Source organism: Phalangium opilio, unplaced genomic scaffold, assembly GCF_054372755.1.
Source record: "Phalangium opilio isolate 3A_F unplaced genomic scaffold, DU_Popi_V2 ptg000009l_1, whole genome shotgun sequence".
In the NCBI taxonomy this organism is placed as follows: domain Eukaryota; kingdom Metazoa; phylum Arthropoda; class Arachnida; order Opiliones; family Phalangiidae; genus Phalangium; species Phalangium opilio.
Window position 1 is genome coordinate 6,590,892 of NW_028324146.1, and position 20,242 is coordinate 6,611,133.

The 20,242-nt window shown below is 37.3% G+C and overlaps 1 protein-coding gene, 1 long non-coding RNA gene and 1 other non-coding gene across 3 annotated transcripts; 1 reads left to right on the plus strand and 2 right to left on the minus strand.

The window, feature by feature from the left end:
* Positions 1–232: 232 nt before the first annotated feature.
* On the minus strand, positions 233–3,061 carry LOC149713569 (uncharacterized). Its single transcript, XM_089843896.1, has 4 exons — positions 2,562–3,061; positions 2,257–2,480; positions 1,578–1,885; positions 233–607 (listed from the first exon to the last, which is right to left on the minus strand). The coding sequence occupies exons 1-4, from the start codon at positions 2,686–2,688 to the stop codon at positions 385–387; spliced, it is 882 nt and encodes a 293-aa protein (XP_089700022.1). The 5' UTR covers positions 2,689–3,061; the 3' UTR covers positions 233–384.
* A 14,132-nt stretch (positions 3,062–17,193) lies between these two features.
* On the minus strand, positions 17,194–17,266 carry TRNAV-CAC (transfer RNA valine (anticodon CAC)). The gene has a single exon. It is a non-coding gene; the product is annotated as a tRNA-Val (tRNA).
* Positions 17,267–17,983: 717 nt separating this feature from the next.
* LOC149713571 (uncharacterized) lies at positions 17,984–19,580 on the plus strand. The gene is made up of 3 exons (XR_016369270.1): positions 17,984–18,162; positions 18,260–19,264; positions 19,419–19,580. It is a non-coding gene; the product is annotated as an uncharacterized LOC149713571 (long non-coding RNA).
* Positions 19,581–20,242: the final 662 nt, after the last annotated feature.

Genomic DNA, 20,242 nt, shown 5'->3' on the forward strand with positions numbered 1-20,242 from the left:
TATCATGACCGCAATTACATCGCCGCGGTTATATTTATGATCGGACATGCTTCCAATTTTTTTGAGCGGCTAATAGCTTTAGTATGGAGAAACGGTACCAATCATGCCGGATGAATAAAAATATTGTTGAGGTGTAAATGAGAGCGTAGTGTATACAGGGCAAAAGAGTTGTTGGTACTTTCAATAACGCTTGAATAATTCATTATTTAAAATTTTAAGGCCTGTAGTTGCTTTTCAATAAATAGCGATAGTTGCATATCCAGAAAATTAAGTGGGTAGATAGACCTCGTCTCGATTCGGAGAGGTTTACCTTGGTTTCCCAGCTTGATTATATAATCACAATCGAAGTTAAAACAACGTACTGCAATATCGCTTGCTACTGTGTTATTTGAAGCACAAATTGTAAACTTGAACTGTGTATTCAATGATGAAAACTATAATTGCGATGATATTTCCCTTGGCGTAGAGGAGAAATACGCTTTTGGCTCCTTCGAAAGTCAGCTCTGTGCTCTCTGAAACCGGTTCAGTCCATTTCAAGAATCCCATTGTGAAATACACGGGCATGGCTATCTTGTCTCCGTAACGTTGTTCAAAAGCATTCCTCATCCTGAACAATAATCATAAAACAATATGCTTATTTATTTTATTTATTTCGGTAGAGTATATGCGTTATATTATGGGAACATTACTGGATACTGTCATTGGCTACCTCAAAGATAAGCATTAAACTAGGGTTTTCTCAACTTTCAACAAGAGCACTTTTCGCGGCATCTACTTTCCAGAGAAGCCGAAACAAATTATACCATACTTTAAAGTTAATTTTTTTAAGTTTTGAAACCATTTGGGTAATATTTTAACAATAATGTTAGATTTAGGTACTCCGTGGTCATTCCATTTTTGGGATTAAATAGGGACTAAAGGGAGTAGAGATCTGTCAACTTCATTATTGCAGCTTTCAAAGGGTTCAGATAGTGCTCTAAAAACGCCACCATTCTTTCAATAGACCATTCCGTTATTTCCTGCTGATAATCACTTAAAGCACCGCTAGAGGCAGCAGGAGTTGGCTATAGACTCTAGCTCGGCATTTTCTATCCCTTATCAACAAATTGGTGTATAACCGATTATTTCTAAACAAAGTTGTGGATATAATACAATTTAACCTTGGAGGAGAAAACGGTTATAATGTTCCCTCTTCCAAGATTTAACATGCAAGTTTTTGTGGATAATTCGAGTATGGAAAAAGATAAAATGATGTGCATAGTTGATAGATAATACCGAGCTCAAGGCTAGCCTCCAACGTGTAGTGAACTCGGGCTCCGTCTGATATTGCCTCTTGGTGTAATAAGGGAAATGACTAAAAATCCCATAAGACGTTGGACTCCACCTGTGTGTTTGTTTCTCTGTTTGTAACTAAATATGTTGGACTCCACCTGTGTGTTTGTTTCTCTGTTTGTAACTAATGGAGTGTTCATTATCTTGAAAAATACTAGGTGACCTTGCTCACCAGGTGACTCCAAACTAAAGCGTTATAGGTGGTGTGTCGTTTCAAAATCGAAAAACTCCTTGGAAATACTCACATTTTATTGAATATTTTAGCCTGGGGTGTTAATGCAAAGCGTTTCGAGTAGAGCATAACCGCGTAGCTGTTGTCGATGGGAGGTGATGTAAAGTAGCTCTCTTTCCAATCGTAGAGGTTCTCTGTGTTGTAAAATCGGTGAGTCATTAGGCTCAAGACGGTGATAGAGCCGGAGATTAAGACCAGTTTCCTTTCTCGAATATCGTCGAAAACGTTCCCCAAGGCAAGTTCCTCAACTGACACTAAAGGACCACAATTTTCGTCCTGCAGAATCTCGTCCAACTTTGCAAAAGTTGAATCCGTTAAACTCTGGAAGTACAGCAAATTGGCTTTGAAAATATTCCACATTGCCTCTCTCGCTGCCTATAGGCAGAAATTAGTTGTATTTAATAATTCTAATACCGTTAGAATTAAATAATGAACCTTTAAAAACCTCAACGAACCACAGCAAATTCCTTTTTATTAATGACCATTAATAGAAGGATAGTTAAGCGCGCCAACACGCGACAATATATATATATATATCGATGATAAGGTAAAACCACCACCTTCACCCAAGTTTGAACTGACCTTAATTATTTTTGCGTAGGTTACGCTAACAAAGATGCTTTTGAATATACTTCCCTGGCTAGAAGTCATTAACTTTTGATACTAGGTAATGTAGTTCAGGGGTGCAGTACCTTTTCTTGTATGAATCTCTGTTCAAAGCCTCCTTGCATAACTCCTATCTTGAATTTCCCACGTTTTTCGATCAGATTTTGCACAGTTTCGATTTTGTCGTAGTTTATCTCCGTGAATTCGGACTTGAGATAACTCGAGATTTCAATGTTGACAAACATGACGCAGAAAAGCCAACACGCGCAAACTACCTTCCACTTGCCAATCAATGGAATACGAGAGTAAGCTGCAACATAAATAAGTTGATAACATGATTCTCCATGATCTTAGTTTGCAATGAAGCTATTTGTTTAGTGGCGATACATACGCTCGAAGAAGAATAGAAATACATTATTCCATATGTGATGTTCAACGTGTCTGAAAAATGTTCTTCTTAAACGAGTCCATAGTTGTTTCTTTCTCTTTGCGATTTCAACGGTGGTGAGCCAAGACATGAACAGAGAGACTAAAACTAAGCACAAGACCAAACATTCGCAAACCTAACCAAAAGCACTTCATCAATAAAGATCTTCAACATTTTTTTTTCACTTATTACCAAGAAAATTGAAGAAGTAAAAACATGGAAGAACTACGCGAGATGGAACAGCGACGAAGATAGCGGAGCCTCTACAAGAAATGAAGCGAATGACGTAGGAGAGCTCTCCGAGATAGTGGGAACACAAATTTCGGTCTGCGCAATATTCGCGCGCCTCTGATTTGCTATTGGTTACAGCTGTTAACGTTGAGGTTTAAAGCCAAGGTAGCGCTGAACCGTCCATCTCTCGAAACTTGGCGAGAGTAGCGTAAGCCTTGTTCACTAAAATTTGAAATTGAACTGGCGCGCGCCAACCGACGCGCGAAGCCTTTCCACATACCCACCTTTAGGAAGGGAGGAGGAATCTAAAGGGGGTATTCAAGTTTTTGGACGACAGGTTTTTCAACACTAGGGGGCTGTTCCATCTCGCCTAGTTCTTCCATGGTAAAAGCGTCTATTGGTAATATCACCTTGTGGTAATATCGACTCATTATACCTTGCACTCGTACTTCTTCACAAACTTGTTATGACTACTCTTTTATTTAATGCCTTAAAATTCGTTCTCAGGGCAATCGAGAGGCTGCACGTCAAAGATTTATGTTTTTCGAACATTTTATAATTATGTACGTAGCCAGTAGAGGGAGCCACTAAATTTGCTAAAAATGGGTTCATCCCTCATAGTATGATAGGCTCTTACGGGATACTGAAAATACTTTGTTCTTAATATGAGTAAATCAACAACAGACCAAATCTACTGGAATAATTTTCTCCTTTTTTCGCGCTTTTGAATGCAAATATTTGAGTATTGCAATTGTTCGTTCTGCGTCCCTTTTTTGAGTTTTATAAGCTCACGTTTTTTTGGATGTTCAAGAAATTTGAACTTGATTTGGTGATGGCAAGGGGAGCGGGTGACATGATGAAAGTCCAAGTGTTTCGAACAACGGTACTCAGACGAGATATATTGAAATTCTTGGATTTACACAAGAGGGTGTAATCGAGCGGCATGAAAAAGATGTCCATTACCTACGCGCATTTAAAATAGTTTCATGGTAAAAATCGAAACGGAAAAGTTGCGTCTGACAGAAATAGCTCGGATAAAGGTAGGCTGAAAGACAGCGCTACCACTGACAACATTTTATAATCAAAATACCATACTTCGGGAATATCATTAAATAAATCCATGTCTTCAACTTCGTATTTCGATATGAGAATTTCTTCGACACTAAAAATGAAAGGCAAAAATAATATAACATTCGACATCGATAAAATAAACTTGTTATCTTTATACCTAACATTGCCAAAGGATTGAAGAATTTGCTTCACTGTTCGAATGAAATTTCTAGTGATTTCGACAAGTAATGTTTCCTGATAACAATTGAGAAAATTACCTATTAGATTTCCCAATGTAGTCGATTTTTTCATTAAGGTATTCACTATCGTATACTACAAAGGTACAACCCTTCAACTCTCTTCATAAGTGTGGATATTGACCTTGATACTAGAGAGCTACATTTCAGTTTCAAACGTTACTATTTCGATACCATTTTTGTTAATTTTTTTTACCAATTCCAAGCATAGATTTCATCAACCTACCCATCCGTTATCTATCCGTGGTTTCCAAGTACCAACCATCCCCATTCCCAATTTAGAAACGTTATTGCATTTCCAACCATTACCGAAATGCACAATAGCATAAAAACATAACCATTCCTTAGTGTTCGAAAGAATATAACCCTTGAGCGCCTTGGTTTGGCCCAAAATTACCACTGCAATACCCGTTCTTCATCGGAAATTTTAGGAAAAATAAGGGGGCTGAACAACTGTAAAAAAATCTGACTGGACTGAGGGACTCTTGCTCGCCCGTCGCCAAGTAGCATGAGTCACTTCCCAAAATATTTATTCCGAGAATTTGGCGCAAAAACTTACAATGGATTGATTGACACAGGTCTATAATAGCCGTGAATCTCGGGCTAACGTAATAGGAGGATGAGCTAGAAGACGGGAACAGTTAGCTTAGCTAGCAAATAACTAGGCTATAACAAACTGAGAGAGAGGAGTAGTAGTGGCACCTATGTTATACTGCCATATATGTAGTCTAATACAGTCAAAGGCAGAGAGCTGCCATTACTCTGTGGCTAAACCCTTTTTAAGTCTTTTCAGAATTTTAGGATCTTCCATAGAAAATAGGTTCTATCCATTTACCAACCATTTCCAAACTAATATGTATATCAATTTAACCACTTCCATTCCATATTGGCTTTTTCGTCCATTCCCGATCCGAATATGTGATATTACTAGAAAAACCATTCTTTCCCACGGTTTTCCATGGTTACACGGTAAATAGATATTAACCTTTTCCATGCAGCTCTCTACTTGATACATAAAGGAGGCAGTGCACGAACGTGTAGTTTTTTCTTACCTCAATGACGCCAATTCGAATTTTGCGATTGACGTTATCCATTTTAGACCAGAAAGTTCTACAACTGACGACAGTGAAACTGTATTTTAATATAAGCCTCCCTGCATCGTTTGTGTGTTTTATATATTTTTATATATATTTATATAAAACAAGAAGGCCCACCCCTTTTAATTAGCCTGAAACGTTGCGTCAAATTTTAAATGGGCTTATTTCAGTCTTAAAGTGCGCGAACATCCCCGAGTTTTTTTCTCTAAGTTAGATCGAAGAGGATTATGGGAGAGGTCACCTGCTAATCCCTGTGTATGACGCTTACCCCCTCCCGCTTCATCGGGTAATCAACCTGGTGGAGCAGATCATAAGATCTTTTCGTGACGAAGGGGGTCCGTGTTCGGTATGCCGGTTCGGGTATTCCATGGGTTCGCACCTGGTTCCGCCTGTTCCTTGCCCCGTTCCGCGAACGTTATGCTTGGCCGCTTCGCCCTCGCTCAGGTCTTGCCTTGGCTCGCCCCCGATTCTGGCACACCTCTGAGAGTCGAGGATACACGTCTGAACCCTTTGGCCCTGCTGTGCTCGGAGTAAACTCCCCCGTCCCTTCGAGCCTTCTGCTGCCTTAGTCCTTCCCTGTCACCGACCTCCTCCTGTCTGGGCTTGCTGCTGACGGTGTAACGCTTTCGTCACCAGCTCAAGGGGCGATGGCCGTGCCCGCCGGCCGATCCCGCTTGCCTTGACGGTGGTTCCGCTGGTACCATTCGGGAACAGAGATGAGCGACAATTAGGGGAGGGGGGTGGCGCTGATAAGACTCTGCCGCTAGGTTCAGCGCCTAATCAAATGTACTCAATCACACAAGCTTAATTACATGCCCTCCTTTAATACTAGTTCCAAGACGCTTCTCATTTTATGATTTTACATATCGTCCATTTTATTCCATAATAGTAGAGAATTAATCCATAATCCAATCGGAACATTTATACTTCGACTTAAAGATTTAAATAGAAAAATCAATAATTCATTCTAATTTTCTCTAGATTACGTGTTAGTCTAGTGGTTATGATCTATGGATAGAGTGATTTTGAATCTAATAATGTGCCTTTAAAGTATTCATTTCATGAAACCAAAACAAAAATGGGTTTTTCGAAAAGTGTTCAAAATTCGAGCTGTTAAAGGAGGAAAGTTTAACTATATATTTTCTTAACCATAATTTATCTAAAACATTTTGACAAAACTCAGTACAAATATTGGGCCACTTTTTCTTAAAAGATCGATGCCCATATATACACATTCACAAAATGGAAGTATTTCTCTTAAAAGCAAATTGAGCTTACTTTTGACCAGCAGAAACTATGCAATATTACAGCGGATAGTTTTTTTACTTCGAATTTTGTTCTTTCTTCAATATTCTTTGAAAACACATATTAGTTATATTTTTCCTTTAGTTCTTGAAATTACCCGCAAGGTAATTCGAGGTTTACTAGTTCGCCGTTGTAGTTATTATGACTCAAGAACATAAGCTAAAGTTGGCTTCAGTCTCATGATCCTAAAGCCTACAGCAAGGCGCCAAAAAGCGAGACGTGTTTTATTGGAGTTTTGCCTATACATCATTAAATTAAGTTATAATTAAATTAAACTTCCCAAAAGCAATAACTTCAATTAACTCGACGGAAGTGTAATTATAAATCGCTTAGAAACTTCTGCTGCACTTCTACGCATTAAAACACAAGGAAATTCAGAAAACCTATTTTACATTCGTGTTTGTTTACGTAGTACCAGGGATAGATGTAATTTTCGAGGGGGGGGGGGGTTATGAAATTAGAGGCTGGTCATAGTGACTGAGGTAAAAAGGAATTACAAATTTTTCGCCGTACCCCGCGATCAATGCCCATATATACACATTCACAAAATCTCTTAAAAGAAAATTAAGCTTACTTTTGACCAGCAGAAACTATGCAGTATTACAGCGGATAGCTTTTTTACTTTGGATTTTGTTCTTTCGGTATTTCTTCAATATTCTTTGACTAAAGTTCACTTTGAAAACACATATTAGTTATCTTTCCTTTAGTTCTTGAAATTACCCGCACGGTATACTAGTTTAACCAATTTAACTCAAGGTTTACTTAACTATTATGACTCAAGAACGTTTAAATGTTCCTCATTCGTTCCGTTCTCACTCGAATAAAATATTAAAAGGCCTAAGATTCCCGTTACACATAAACAAGCTAAAGTTGGCTTCACTCTCATGATCCTAAAGCCTACAGCGAGACGTGTTTTATTGGATTTTTCCCAATACACCATTAAATTAAGTTATAAACAAATTAAACTTCCAAAAAGCCATTAACTTCAAATTAACTCCACGGACTTGTAATTATAAATCTCTTAAAGGCTCATTTACATGCACGATTGTAGCTCGTAAAAACAGGATTTTGCTTGAAATATTTTAAATCTTTTCTGCACAAGCTCAAGCTCGGCCATTTACATAGATTCTTGTAGCTTTGCTTGTTCCTTGGTTTGGTTTTTTACAAGCTCATTCCGCAACCAAAACGCATTTGGTTTTTTCTAGCAAGCGCCAAAAGAAGCTACCTCCATCAATGAAAATTCAGTTTTTTATCATTTTGACAAAATTTTAACTGGACATTAGTTATACACCTGGCCTCTTTGAAATGGAAAATGTTTCAAATTGACCTTAAGTTTTTTATTGAGCCAAATGGTATGGATGAACCACCTTATTTTGGAATAAGCTAATTTTAATATTAAATCGAAACGTACACCCAAAGCCAGTAAAGGTATTTTTTCTATCAAAAAAGTTGGTCTTTGATATCGTGACAACAATGACTGCAATAAAGGCTTAACACATATTTTAATAATAGGCCAAACACATATTTATAAAATTAGGCTTAAGAAAAGTTTGAAACATTTAGGCTTGACTAAAATCTGAACAATTTCAAGTTATATCTTAAAATATATTTTTAAAAGCATGTAAATCAAAATGCTTGAAGCTTGCGCTTGAGCCTGTAAAAACGTAAATAAAAAAATCTCTAGCTCTGTCACTAACGAAAAGTTCTCGCACAAGCAGATTTTTAGAAACCATGTAAATGAACCTTCAGAAACATCTGCTGCACTTCTACGCATTAAAACACTAGGAAATTCAGAAAACCTATTTTAGTTTCGTGTTTATTTACGCAGTACCAGGGATAGATGTAATTTTAGAGGGAGGGGGTGGGGTTTTTCGTTACGTGTCGGAGGGAGGGGCTTTATACTGGGCTATGAGTCGGACTGAAGAAAATACTAACCGTTCTCCATCCCTGCTTCTAAAATTACATCTATCCCAGGTAGAAGCCAATATTGCTTTCTGCGAGCTGCGAACGCGGTCCGTAGATTGCAAATACATTTGCTCCGATTTGCCAACTGTGGACGCGGTGACAGACAGACACACACCGTTTCGTCCAGTGTAATACCTCTCCCTGACGTTATCATCACTCGGAGAGGTAACAAGTTGGGGAACCAAATTAACCTCTCCTAGTCGAAACGTGTGCTATCTACACAATTAATGTGTTATTCTTAAAAAACTAAATAAATATAATTGACATTAATTATTTTAATCGTCAGTAATTTACCTTAATTCTAGTTAAGTTGTTTTGAGAAACGTTACTCCTAAAATCAATTTAATCATAGCTATTGTTAACGTTTGGCTTCTAGCGAACAAATTACACAATTTTTGTAGCTTTACTAATTTATGGTATATAAGGCGATTGATTTACTGTAAATGATAAGAAAGCCCGCAATTGCGTAAACCTTTGGTAAAAGCCCTGCAATTGGGAGGCTGAACGTTTCTCGTAATCTTAGCACATCGCCGCGTACTTCTTAACCCTAACGATAATAGTGCAGTAGGAATCAATGTTGCATTTTGTGAACTGCGAGCGAGGTCCGGATGTTGCATATACGTATTCCAGTGCCATCTTAAGGCATGGGCTATATGGGCTATAGCCCAGGGCCCCTCGTGAATTAGGGGCCCCATATTTCTTGTTCAAGTAGTAGGCAATACCAGAAGTTGATGACTTCTTATCCTGTATTGGACACTAGGCTTTGTATTGTATCCATCCCTGCTAGTCAAAATTGCCTATGGCAATCGTAAAAGAGGAACGAAAGTTTCCTCCCCACTAAAGGAAAACGATTTAGTCTACTGAAAAAAATCCCACGCCGAGAGGCTGTGGCTCTCAAACTGTGGGGCGTGTTCAAAACTTCTTCAACGCCAATCGTTGAAAAGCCGTCTGTTTATAACTCTCTGAAAATCCATTACAATTCGTGGGTATGGACCCTACACTAGTTTGAACGGAATTTTCCGATTCGTTACCTCAAACCACAGGACACACCTTAATGTTTCGTTACTTGCCCGCTGCTGGCGCGCAAATCAGCCTGCCAACTGAGAATGAGGGAAATGCCGTAGGTGGCGCGGTGATCGGACCTAATAAGAAGTTGGCTAACAGAGATGGTTCCGGATATGGTTTGAGTCCAATACTTCCCAGGATAAGAAGTCATAAACTTCTGGCAATACTATGACCTCACGCTTCGAGGAAAAATTAAGTTGTGAAACCACTTTCTAACCAGAACCCCCTTTTCAAAAGTGGTTCCTAGCCTACAATTGGTACCATGGCTCCATCTACCCTTCACAAAAAGATTCGCAGGTGAGCACAGAGAGAAAAGTATACGTAACCCAAGCTACAGCTAACCATGTCATCGTTCTATTCTCTCACTTCGTTGACTTTAATTTTGGGAGAGCAAAATTGTTTTAAGTCTTCAGACCAACTGAAAAATCGAAACCATAGTCCCCGTTCGTAACTTCAAAGTATCACTCTGATTAGTAACAAGTCACTCAATTTTGCTTTAACCGAATTCCAACGGTTTATCAATTCCAAACAACAGATTAAGAAAAATAAAATATTAATTTTTCTAAGGTATCGAAACCTATTCGATATCTTTTCATATTTTTCATTCTTTTCTTGGTATCTAAACCTCGTATTTAGGTAATTTTCCCGATATTTATTTTGCTGAATAATCTAGCCACTATATTTCCCCGCTTTATTTTTCACTCTCAAAGAAATCTTTCTATAGAGAATCTTTCTTTCAATAATGGTTATAAACTGCAAAGGTGAAACGTCATTTCTTATATTAAAGTTCAACAAGAACGAGCTCAGAAATTGCATGTTGCAATCAGAATTAAGCAGTTAATCTCTAATAAGTATAGAATAAACATCCTGCATTGTATTGATTTTAGTGACGTAATTAAAGCTTTTTCTGAAAAAAAAACAGGCTAGAAAATTTTTTTAAGCTACCGCGACTGTATTGAAATATGTTGACGTTTCACCTAAAATTTGTATATTTTTGACGAGATGAAATTGTCATGTTAATATATTAATATTTTGCATAGTTCTCTTAGTTTAGTAGCGTTGAACAATAGCTTATCCGATTTGAAGTTATTGTTCTAGATTAGCGCTGAAAGCCAAACAACTAGTATGTGAATCGAGACACCACTAATTTTCTTCTAAGTGGTACGTTATCTTCTTGACTCATGCAATCATCGACATTGTTGAATTACAGGCAAGCATTACAGCGTAGTTGTCCCGGTGAGGCTCTGGTTAGGATGAGCGTCTCTTTGTAATTTTCTGCGGTCGTTCAAGCATTCCAAATCCGTTTTTTAAGGGGTTGGTAAAGGTAAATTTTTAAATTGTTAGGTTCAAATTTTTCTACAATGAGGAAGAGAAAAAAAAATAAGAAAACCATACCTAGCAAGATGAAATAGACTGAACAACAGAAGAAACATCAAGTAGTAGTTCAGAAGACAATCAGGGCGGACTCCCAAGGGCTGGAAGAAAGAAGTAGAAAGAAAATCAGGGGCAACGAAAGGAAAAATGGATGTATATTTCCTTAACTCTGAAGGAAAACGCATAAGGTCAAAACCGGAATAGAAAGAGTATTTGAAACAAATTTACCAAGAGATCAACCTAACGAAATTTTAATTTTTCGAAGACGAACGCGGAGGAACAATATGATGCTAATTTTACGAAAGTGACGGTTAAACAATCTTTTGACGAAGCGATAAACTCACCTGATAACCTGTAATGGGCAGAGGCAAATGCTAAGAGAGAGAAACGTTGCACAGATATATGAAACGATATCTAGGCTGTATGACATCAAGAATCTAGGACCCATTAAGACACTGATAGGAGTGGAACTTTAGTGATCGAGCAGTGGAGTGAGAAAGGCTGTTATCACAGAAAGTGATTCAGTCTTCAGTATAAATTGAGATACGAAAGATAGTGGTTGTACATTTAACTTAATATTAATCTTTTTGTCTAACAATCCAATCTATAAAGCAAAGATAATCCGTTTATTTTTTACCACATATTACAACATAATACTTTATTGTATATCATGACCGCAATTACATCGCCGCGGTTATATTTATGATCGGACATGCTTCCAATTTTTTTGAGCGGCTAATAGCTTTAGTATGGAGAAACGGTACCAATCATGCCGGATGAATAAAAATATTGTTGAGGTGTAAATGAGAGCGTAGTGTATACAGGGCAAAAGAGTTGTTGGTACTTTCAATAACGCTTGAATAATTCATTATTTAAAATTTTAAGGCCTGTAGTTGCTTTTCAATAAATAGCGATAGTTGCATATCCAGAAAATTAAGTGGGTAGATAGACCTCGTCTCGATTCGGAGAGGTTTACCTTGGTTTCCCAGCTTGATTATATAATCACCATCGAAGCTAAAACAACGTACTGCATTATCACTTGCTACTGTGTTATTTGAAGCACAAATTGTAAACTTGAACTGTGTATTCAATGATGAAAACGATAATTGCGATGATGTTTCCCGTGGCGTAGAGGAGCAATACGCTTTTGGCTCCTTCGAAAGTCAGCTCTGTGCTCTCTGAAACCGGTTCAGTCCATTTCAAGAATCCCAGTGTGAAATACACGGGCATGGCTATCTTGTCTCCGTAACGTTGTTCAAAAGCATTCCTCATCCTGAACAATAATCATAAACATGCTTATTTATTTTATTTCAGTATGGTACACTGTAAAAAAGTGAGGTTCATCTTTGAATGCTTAGGCGTGCATAGCCCCGACACTGTGGTGCTACGCTTTAACGTTCAAATTTGAATAATTTCGTTGCGTTAAAATTTGAACAGAGCACTATTGTTCAAAATTAAACGCTCACGCATTCATATTTGAACGGCGCGTAAGAGGTTAGTATATCGTGTAAATTTAAGCAGAAAACCGCTCAAATTTAATTGGAAAATTGAACGTTTAATAGTGAATTTTTATGCATTCATTTTGAGCAACATCTCTCAGAGTTTGATCAAGCGTTCATATTCAATTGCTTACGTTCAAAATTGAGCAATTCACCATTTAATAATACATGGTGGACAAGCGTTTGATGAAGTATTGAAATTTGATAGCTATAGCGTTGAATTTTGAAAAGAGAAATTTGATTTCAAATTTCATCGCTGAATGCGTTATGGTAAGGCATACTATATTAAATATACGCACTGATAAGGAAGATATCTAATGTGCTTAAGGCTTGTACATCTTCTGAGGGCAGGTAAATTTGAAACACATAAACCATAACCGTTGTGTTAAATAGTAATTCAGTTATATGAAGAAAGTCTGAACTTGAGGAAAGTGTTCATTATCAAGTTCTTTCCGATTATAACCTTGTAGCAATAAATTACATTATCAAACTATTTGAAGGCCTTTGTAAATATAAGGGAATGGTGAAATACGCAATAATCCGTAACATTTCCTTTGATATTATAGTATAATTATGATTATACAGACAAATACATATTAAATTCACAGTAAATAAGCAAGTTATAGTAAATTGTTGAGAAGTTATCGTATTTTTAATGAAAGCTTTGTTTGTAGTACAAATTTACAGCAGCGGAATCAACTAATTTTAGGGCAGAATTAATTTTATTTTGCACACCTTTTGCGATTGAACAATTTCGTTCATATTTGAATAACCATTAAACCCTTTTTTCTTAGAGTGTTGTTTTAAAGCCAAAAACAAATCCATTTGAACGCCCATATCGCTGTCGTTTGAACGCCCATAATGCACTCGATTGAAAGTCAAAAAGTTCTTTTTTGAACGCCTAAAACGCTCTTGTTTTATTACTAATACTAATACAATTCTATTAGAACGCCAAAACTACCATATCTGAACACTTCTTTAGCGCAAGGCGGTTATTCAAAATTGAATGGGATAAGGATTCATTCAACTTATAAGTTGTTCAAAATGAATGCTAGAGTTAAGTTTTCATTCAAAAATGAATGCTCATGGTTGGGTTTGAACGCCTAAAACACTCCTTGTTCAAAATTGAATGCCTCTGGTTAAATGTGAACGCTTCAATACAGGCTTGTTCAAAATTGAACGGTCCCTATCATTTTTGAATGCCAAAAGCACGCTTATTTTTTACAGTGTATACGCGTTTTATTATTGGAACATTACTGGGTACTGTCATTAGTTTTTGGTAGTTTTTGCTAACGATATCTAACCTCCGCAAAGTAAAGCATTAAAGTATGTTCCCAAGTTTTAACTAGCTTTCCAGAGAAGCGAAAACAAATTATACCAGCGTATGAATTGCCTCAGTGATTTAAAGTTAATTTTAAAGTTTAACAATAATGTTAAATTTAAGTAGACCGTGGTCATTCCATTTTTTGGGATTAAATATACTGGTAGGGACTAAACGGAGTAGAGAGATCTGTCAAGTTCATTATAGTAACTGACAAAGGGCTCACATAGTGCTCTGAAAATGCCAGCATTCTTTCAACAGATCATTCCGTTAGAACAGAGACAGATTTTATTTTAGAAGTAGAAATGGAGAACAGAGTAATATGGGCGCGCGTCAAAGTCCGGTTTGGCGTGCCATAGTCCCGGACCCCTTTCCACGGGACGGGGGTATGAAAGAAGAGGCATGTCATACCGACAGAGGTAAAATGGAATTACGTATTTCCCGTCAGCAACGTCATCAAAACGTAGTTTAAGTGAGCCAATAAGATAATTTAAATTTTTCGTTACGTGTTGGAGGGAGGGGCTCTATACTGGCCTATGAGTAGATTGAAGTAAATACTAACCGTTCTTCATTCCTTTTCCCCTGTTAATTAAATCTATCCCAGGTTTGATGTATATAATTTTAAAGGAACTCCCCCTGTGTGTTGGTTTCTCTGTATGTAATTAATGGAATGATCCATTTCTAGAAAAATAAAAGGGGATCGTTCTCACCAGATGTCTCCAAATTAAAGCGTTATAGGCCTAGGAGGTGTGTAGCTAAAAAATCGTAAAATTCTTTGGAAAAACTTACAACTTATTAGCCATTTTAGCCAGGGGTGTTCCGGCAAAGTGTTTCGAGTAGATAGCAACCGCGTAGCTGTTGTCGATGGGGGATGACGTAAAGTAGCTCTCTATCCAATCGTAGAGATTTTCTCTGTTGTAAAAGCGGTGAGTCATGAGGCTCAAGACGACGATAGAGCCGGAGATTAAGACCAATTTCCTTTCTTGAATGTCTTCGAACACGTTTCCGACGGAAAGTTCCTCAATCGACACTAGACGACCACATTTTTCATCCTGCAGAATTTCCTCCAACACAGCGAAGTTTGAATCCGTTAAACTCTAGAAGTACAGCAAATTGGCATGAACAAGTAATTATTCTACGTTGGCTTGATGGACTGTAATTTTTCTACTAAAAAAGCCGATCCATCGAATTTAGCAGCTGTAGAACCACCCTAGAGGGAGGGGCCACAAAACATTATACCGGAAATAGACCAGGCCAGTTTTGTTGATCACGTGATTTTTGAGCTACATAATATTCCTCACTTTCTACTCCCTATTATAAATTCTCTCTGCTGGCTAACAGCCTTGCCTACACAACAAGACCAGTTCTCCATAGGGTTTCCAGACTATATTTCTGATAATTTTGTTTGGTCTGTAAAGTAGTCGGCAGAAAATGTAGTTCAGGGGTACCTTTTCTTGTATGAATCTCTGTTCTAAGCCTCCTTGCATAACTCCTATCTTGAATTTGCCACGTTGTTCGATCAGATCTTGCACAGTTTCGATTTTGGCGTAGTTTATCTCCGAGAATTCCGACTTGAGGTAACTCGAGATTTCAATGTTGACAAACATGACGCAGAAAAGCCAACACGCGAAAACTACCTTCCACGTGCCAATGAATGGAATACGAGAGTAAGCTGCAACATAAATAACTCGGTAACATGATTCATCGTGTTCTTAGTTTGCAATGAAGCTGTTTGTCTTGTGGCGATACATACGCTCAAAGAAGAATAGAAATATATTGTTCCATATGTGATGCTCAACGTGTCTAAAAAATGTTCTTCTTAAACGAGTCCATAGTTGTTTCTTTCTCTTTGCAATTTCAACGGTGGTGAGCCAAGACATGACTACTGAGACTAATACTAAGCACAAGACAAAGCATACGCAAACCTGGCCAAAAAAACTTTATCATTAAAGATATTCAACATCTTTTCACCTATTACCAAGAAGTAAGAGCGTCTATTGGTAATATCGACTCATTATACCTTGCACTCATACTTCTTCACAAAATTGTTATGACTATTCTTTTATGTAATGCCCTAAAATTCGTTCTCAGGGCTATCGAGAGGCTGCAACGTCAAAGATTCGAACATTGTAGCAAGTGGGAGCCACTAAATTCGCCAAAGTGGTTCATCCCTCATATTATGATAGGTTTTTACGGGATACTGAATATGCTTTGTTCTTAATATGTGCATAAGTTTATCATGCCTCTAAGTAGAGATATGGCTGCTACTCCTATGGCAATAGTGTTTGTCTGGCTCCCTTTAATGAAACCCTATACTCTCCCCGTATCATTTATCACCTCAACTTCAATTATATAAAAACGTCTTGGTTTGGACCAAGGCCGAAAAAACAAACGATATGTGTGGGGTTTATCAATTGACTGAAGTTTCAGATATTGAAATTTTTTTCTAGTTATTTTTATCCACTCAATCATTAATCAATATTTAATTCAATCAACTGATTTTACTGTTAATCGATCTAGTCCCTCTAAATTAATTGAAAAAATTACATATCTACGCTTTTTCAAGAACAATTACATTTTCCGAAAACATTTTATCATGAAATTAATTGTTATTGAAAACGCGTAGATATGTATTTTTTCAATTAATTTAGAGGGACTAGATCGATTAACAGTAAAATCAGTTGATTGAATTAAATATTGATTAATGATTGAGTGGATAAAAATAACTAGAAAAAAATTTCAATATCTGAAACTTCAGTCAATTGATAAACCCCACACATATCGTTTGTTTTTTCGGCCTTGGTCCAAACCAAGACGTTTTTATATAATATCTCTCACTTCAGTCTTAATGTAATTAAATTTTGAATAATTATGTTTGCTTTACCGTCATATATTTGCACTCTATATAATGGTGCATTCAAACACCATATATGCTGTTTTTTCCAGTGCCAAAAAAGACATCATTTAGGGTGTACTTTAACCCCATTTCTATGATCAATTCACGCCATTTACTAATATTATTTGGAAGTATTAAGGGAATATTAGGCATTTAAGCACCATTTACAGTGGCTTTTAACATCTTTTTTTGACAATCTGTTGAACTTCTAATATAACTTAGTTTAATGGTTTTAAAAGTAGGGAAAAAGTACGCTACCTATGTCACATTATTAAACCAAGTGAAGTGAAATAATTGTTAAATATTTATTATAAAACGCTACACCACAGACACGTGGTAAGTCTAAGTTTTCCAAGATATCTAACTAATTATTATGTCCAATCACGATGGTTAAAACATGTATCTACCTGGGCTCGAACTTGGGACTTTCCGTGTGTGAGGCGGACGTGATAACCACTACACCATAGATACGTGGTAATACTGAGTTTTCCAAGAGATCTAGCTAATTCAAGCGCCCAATCACGATGGTCAAAACATGTATCTACCAGGGCTTGAACCTGGGACCTTCCGCGTGTGAAGCGGACGTGATAACCACTGCACCATAGATAAGTGGTAGCAATGAGTTTTCCAAGACATCTAGCTAATTCTTATGTCCAATCACGATGGTCAATACATGTATCTACCAGGCCTCGAACCTGGGACCTTCCGCGTGTGAAGCGGACGTGATAAGCACCACACTACAGATACGTAGTAACACTGAGTTTTCCAAGAGATCTAGCTAATTATTATGTCCAATCACGATGGTCAAAGCCGTACTTCTGTAATTAGCTAAAATTAACATACTTAGACTTAATTGTTTTGATCAAACTGGCTGATAGCACACCCTGAATACTTAATTGTTAATTTAAGATAATTCCGAAACGTAACTTCGCTGTAGTTTTTAAGTTAGCGGTGGGGAAAGATCACGAAAAACCCATGTTAATCTCCATAGGAAATTAGCAAAAGCGGGTGAATATTACTTTAACGTTACAAAACGGTATCAAGTCATATCTACAAGGGCCTACCGGCCCTGTAGAATACAAAATTGTACTGCCTAGCCTAGCGTTTTTTTTATTCCATTTAGAATGTTTCAGGACTGAAACCGCCACTATCTCACGAGAGAGAGAGAGGGATTTTGGGGTTGCTTAAGTAAAATTCTTTCCCCTTAATGCCTATACGAAACTAAAAACATCTCCTTTATTCCATTGGATGATTTTTTTCATGTGACCCATTTAGTAATCGTCTCGACCGTTTGGTGGCTGCACCGCGACAGGAATTTCAAAATTTTCTCTTTTCGGATCTTAGCGCTGTACGCATTCTGACGTTACAGTAGCCTGCGGAAGATGCCCAGTCGTAACCCATATTTGTGTACTTAGAGGCATGATAAACTTATGATATGAGTAAATCAACGACAGAAAAAATCTACTGGAATATTTTTCGCGTCTCCTTTCTTCGCGCTTATGAATGCAAGTATTTGAGTATTAATTGTAATTCTTCGTTCTATTTCCTTTTTTAGTTTAAAGTACTCAGTTTTATAAGCTCACGTTTTTTTGGATGTTCAAGAAATTTGAACTTGATTTGGTGATGGCAAGGGGAGCGGGTGACATGATGAAAGTCCAAGTGTTTCGAACAACGGTACTCAGACGAGAGATATTGAAATTCTTGGATCTACTCAAGAGGGTGTAATCGAGCGGAACGAGAAAGATGTCCATATTCTAGGCGCGTTTAAAATAATTAAAAATAATAACATTTGGCATCTAAATATCATACTTCGGGAATATCAGTAAATATATCCATGTCATCAACTTCGTATTTTGATATATGAATTTCTTCGACGCTGTAAAAATCGAGTGGTAATTATATGATATAATACACTTGTAACATTTTTACCTAACATTGCCGAAGGTTTGTAAAATTTCCTTCGCTGTTCGAATGACATTTCTTGTGATTTCCACAAGTAATGTTTCCTGACAAATAATTAAAACAAGTTGGGAGACCAAAATAAACCTCTCCGAGTCGAGACGAGGGCTAACTACCTATATACGCATGTGGTTTTTTCTTAAATAATTCAATAAATACAAGTTGATATTAATTATTCCGATCGTCAGTAATTTACCTTAATTCTAGTTAAGTCGATTTAAGAAACGTTATTGCTAAAATCTTTTTAAACATAGGCCTAACTATTATTGACGTTTGAATCCTAGAGTATGCCTTTTTCACAATTTTTGGAAATTCAGGGTATATAAGTTGGTCGATTAGCGCAATTGCGTTAACCTTTGGTGGAAGCCTTGCCATTGGGAGGCTAGACGTTTCTCGTAACTTTAGCCAATCGCCGCGTACATCTTAAACCTAACGATGATAATGGAGTAGAAGTCTATATTCCTTTCTGTGAATTGGGAACACGTTTGCTCCGATTTGCCAACAGCGAACGCAGTGTCAGAAACGTCCAGTGTAATACCTCCCCGTGACGTCGTCATCGTACAAATTCCCAATAAGAATTCCTATCGTACTCGTGCATTTCACCATGGAACTAACTAACGCTAGCGTTAGTTCCATGATTTCACTAAGGTATTCACTATCGTATTTTAAAATAACCTTTCAATTCTCTTGATAAGTGTGGATATTGGCCTTGATACGTAAAGGAGGCAGTGCATAAACAGATCGATTCTTCTTACCTCAATGATGCCAATTCGAATTTTTCGGTTGCCGTTTTCCATTTTAGACTTGGAAGTTCTAGAACTAAGGAGACAATGAACGTCCAAAGCTTGTGCCAGATCTCCAAAATCTATTGCTGTGGAAGGATTGGTATCTGAAAGGTCCAACTTGCAGCTGGTGTTTCCGACATAGAAACCTGCCTTTATCAGACCAGATATTGGAAGAAATATACGAGGCTTGTTAGGTAGAAGAATAAGTCTACGAACCACTCTTTAAACCAAAATCTTTTCTGATTTATGAGCAGTTGGATACGCTTTGTTTCTTCTCCGAAAAAATCGATGAATTCAGAGTGCTACTTTCTTCCCCATTAAGTTAAGCATTGGCAATTCTTAAGCTTATTTTATAAAAAGCTATTTCACCAACTTGTAATTCAACTCAGGAGAATAACTGCGTCCACTCTACGCACTCTCTGGATCTAAAACGCTTAGAGCGCAGACCCCGAAATTCGAGATGGAAGAAAGAGTTCTACCCCGGTGTCTTTCCCTCTTAGTTTGACCAAAGAGGCTTATGGGAGAGGTCACCTCTTAATCCTTATTATTATTAATCCTCTTTATTACTAGCTCCAATACGTTTTTCATTTCATTCATGTATATTTTATTCTATAATAAAAGGAGAATTAATCCATAACCCAATCGGATCGCTTATTTTTCGACTTAAACCTTAAAGGGGTAGTCTGGGGTTTTGAAGTAATGAAAACAAATTTCCCTGAACTAGATAAACCAGGGATAGATTTATTTTTAATTTTACACGGAATTTTATTCCGGTAAAATTTATGAAAGGGCACCAAACCCCAAGGTTCTTAAAATCGCAAAGCTCTATTTAGGTTAGCTT

What these genes read in the sequence shown, in the direction of transcription:
- LOC149713569 (XM_089843896.1), bottom strand. Translation starts at nt 2,688, where the DNA reads ATGTCTTGGCTCACCACCGTTGAAATCGCAAAGAGAAAGAAACAACTA. An exon ending in AGAGATTCATACAAGAAAAG is followed by an intron (nt 1,886 to 2,256) that starts GTACTGCACCCC and finishes CTGTACTTCCAG; the next exon opens with AGTTTAACGGATTCAACTTT. An exon ending in GCTAAAATATTCAATAAAAT is followed by an intron (nt 608 to 1,577) that starts GTGAGTATTTCC and finishes ATTATTGTTCAG; the next exon opens with GATGAGGAATGCTTTTGAAC.